Genomic DNA, 1,560 nt, shown 5'->3' with positions numbered 1-1,560 from the left:
AAAAAAAAAAAAAAAAAAAAAGAATTTCATTTTCCACCCCTGACATTATACTATAGTATTATAATTCGTAATCAAAACATCTGACATGTTGTTATTTGCAAAGTTCTGCTTACCTTACTCATGTTCTAACACAAAACAGAGTTAGAACCATAGCAATTTACCACACAGTGAAGATACCTGGAAAATGCTTTGGCTTTGTAATTTACTTCTGAAAATTGCTCAAATGAAACCTGCTCAAATACTTTTTTTTTTTTTCTTGAGACGGTCTTAGTCTGACACCCAGGCTGGAATGTAGTGGCATGGTCAAGGCTCACTGTAGCCTTGACCTCCTAGGGCTCAAGTGATCCTCTTGCCTCATCTTCTCAAGTAGCTGAAAGTACAGGCACAAGCCATCACACCCAACTAATTATTATAATATATACATTTTTTATTTTGTAGAGACAGGGTTTTCACTACATTACCAAGGCTGGTCTTAAACTCCTGGGCTGAAGTGATCCTTCTACCTTGGCCTCCAAAAGTTCTGGTATTACAGGTGGCAGCCACCGTGCCTGGCCCAAATTACTTTTTCTATCAGTATGTTACGATAATAGGAAACTACAAAATGCTCCACACCTTTTGAATTGTATCCCAATTATTCACCACTAGTGTAGTACAGAAAATCTGACTACCGTTTTTAAAATATTTCAAATTTTGCATGATCACAAGCTGGAGTATGTGAAATTATCTAAAATTTAGAGATGTCTAAAAGATTAACAGAAAATGAAAGGAACTCCATATGTTTAATATCTCTACATCTTCTTACTTACTACACAAAATTGGAGAAGAGGGTGTTTGCAGTGTCAAAGTGGAGCCGTCTTTCCTCGTGATATTAACTCGAAAAACCAATCTGGCACGAGTGCTTTTCTTCTTGGAACCAGCAATTCCTATTCTGGCTTCAACATCAGCATTCCTCAATTTCAATATCCCTACACAGTCCACCCTAATACAAAAAATATATATATAAAGGGACATTTTGTTATACAAATAGTATAATGTTCTTAAACAACAAGTGTGTTTTTAAAAATTTTGCTTATCTATTAATTCTGTGAATATGTAATAAAGTCACAAAGTTCCAAGTTCAAAAAGTACCAAGGGTAAATTCTAAACATTCATTGTTCCTAATACTGTCAATCTTTTGTTTATAATAATAAAGATGAAGAAAAAAAATTAAAATCAGCATTTTAAAATCTGAACATAAATAATGGCTTATAAGACATCTTTTTTTTTTTTTTTTTGAGATGGAGTCTCACCCAGGCTAGAGTGTAATGGCATGATCTCGGCTCACTGCAACCTCTGTCTCCTGGGTTCAAGGGATTCTCCTGCCTCAGCCTCCCAAATAGCTGGGATTATAGGCGCCCGCCACCATGCTCAGCTAATTTTTTGTATTTTTAGTACAGATGGGCTTATACCATGTTGGCCAGGATGGTCTTGAACTCCTGTCCTCAAGTGATCTGCCTGCCTTAAACTCCCAAAGTGTTGGGATTATAGGCATGAGTCCCCACCACACCTAGCCAGGGACCT

At 36.6% G+C, this 1,560-nt stretch overlaps 1 protein-coding gene across 1 annotated transcript in view; it reads right to left on the bottom strand.

The window, feature by feature from the left end:
- NFAT5 (nuclear factor of activated T cells 5) overlaps nt 1-1,560 on the bottom strand; it is a 131,206-nt gene that overhangs the window by 41,996 nt on the left and 87,650 nt on the right. The window contains exon 6 of the mRNA XM_037742253.1: nt 807-979. Within this exon, the coding sequence (XP_037598181.1) occupies nt 807-979 (173 nt within the window). The remainder of the gene's footprint in view (nt 1-806; nt 980-1,560) is intronic.

This window comes from Cebus imitator, unplaced genomic scaffold, assembly GCF_001604975.1.
Source record: "Cebus imitator isolate Cc_AM_T3 unplaced genomic scaffold, Cebus_imitator-1.0 Scaffold118, whole genome shotgun sequence".
In the NCBI taxonomy this organism is placed as follows: domain Eukaryota; kingdom Metazoa; phylum Chordata; class Mammalia; order Primates; family Cebidae; genus Cebus; species Cebus imitator.
The sequence above is the reverse complement of the archived record's forward strand: the minus strand, read 5'-3'. Positions and strand labels throughout refer to the sequence as shown.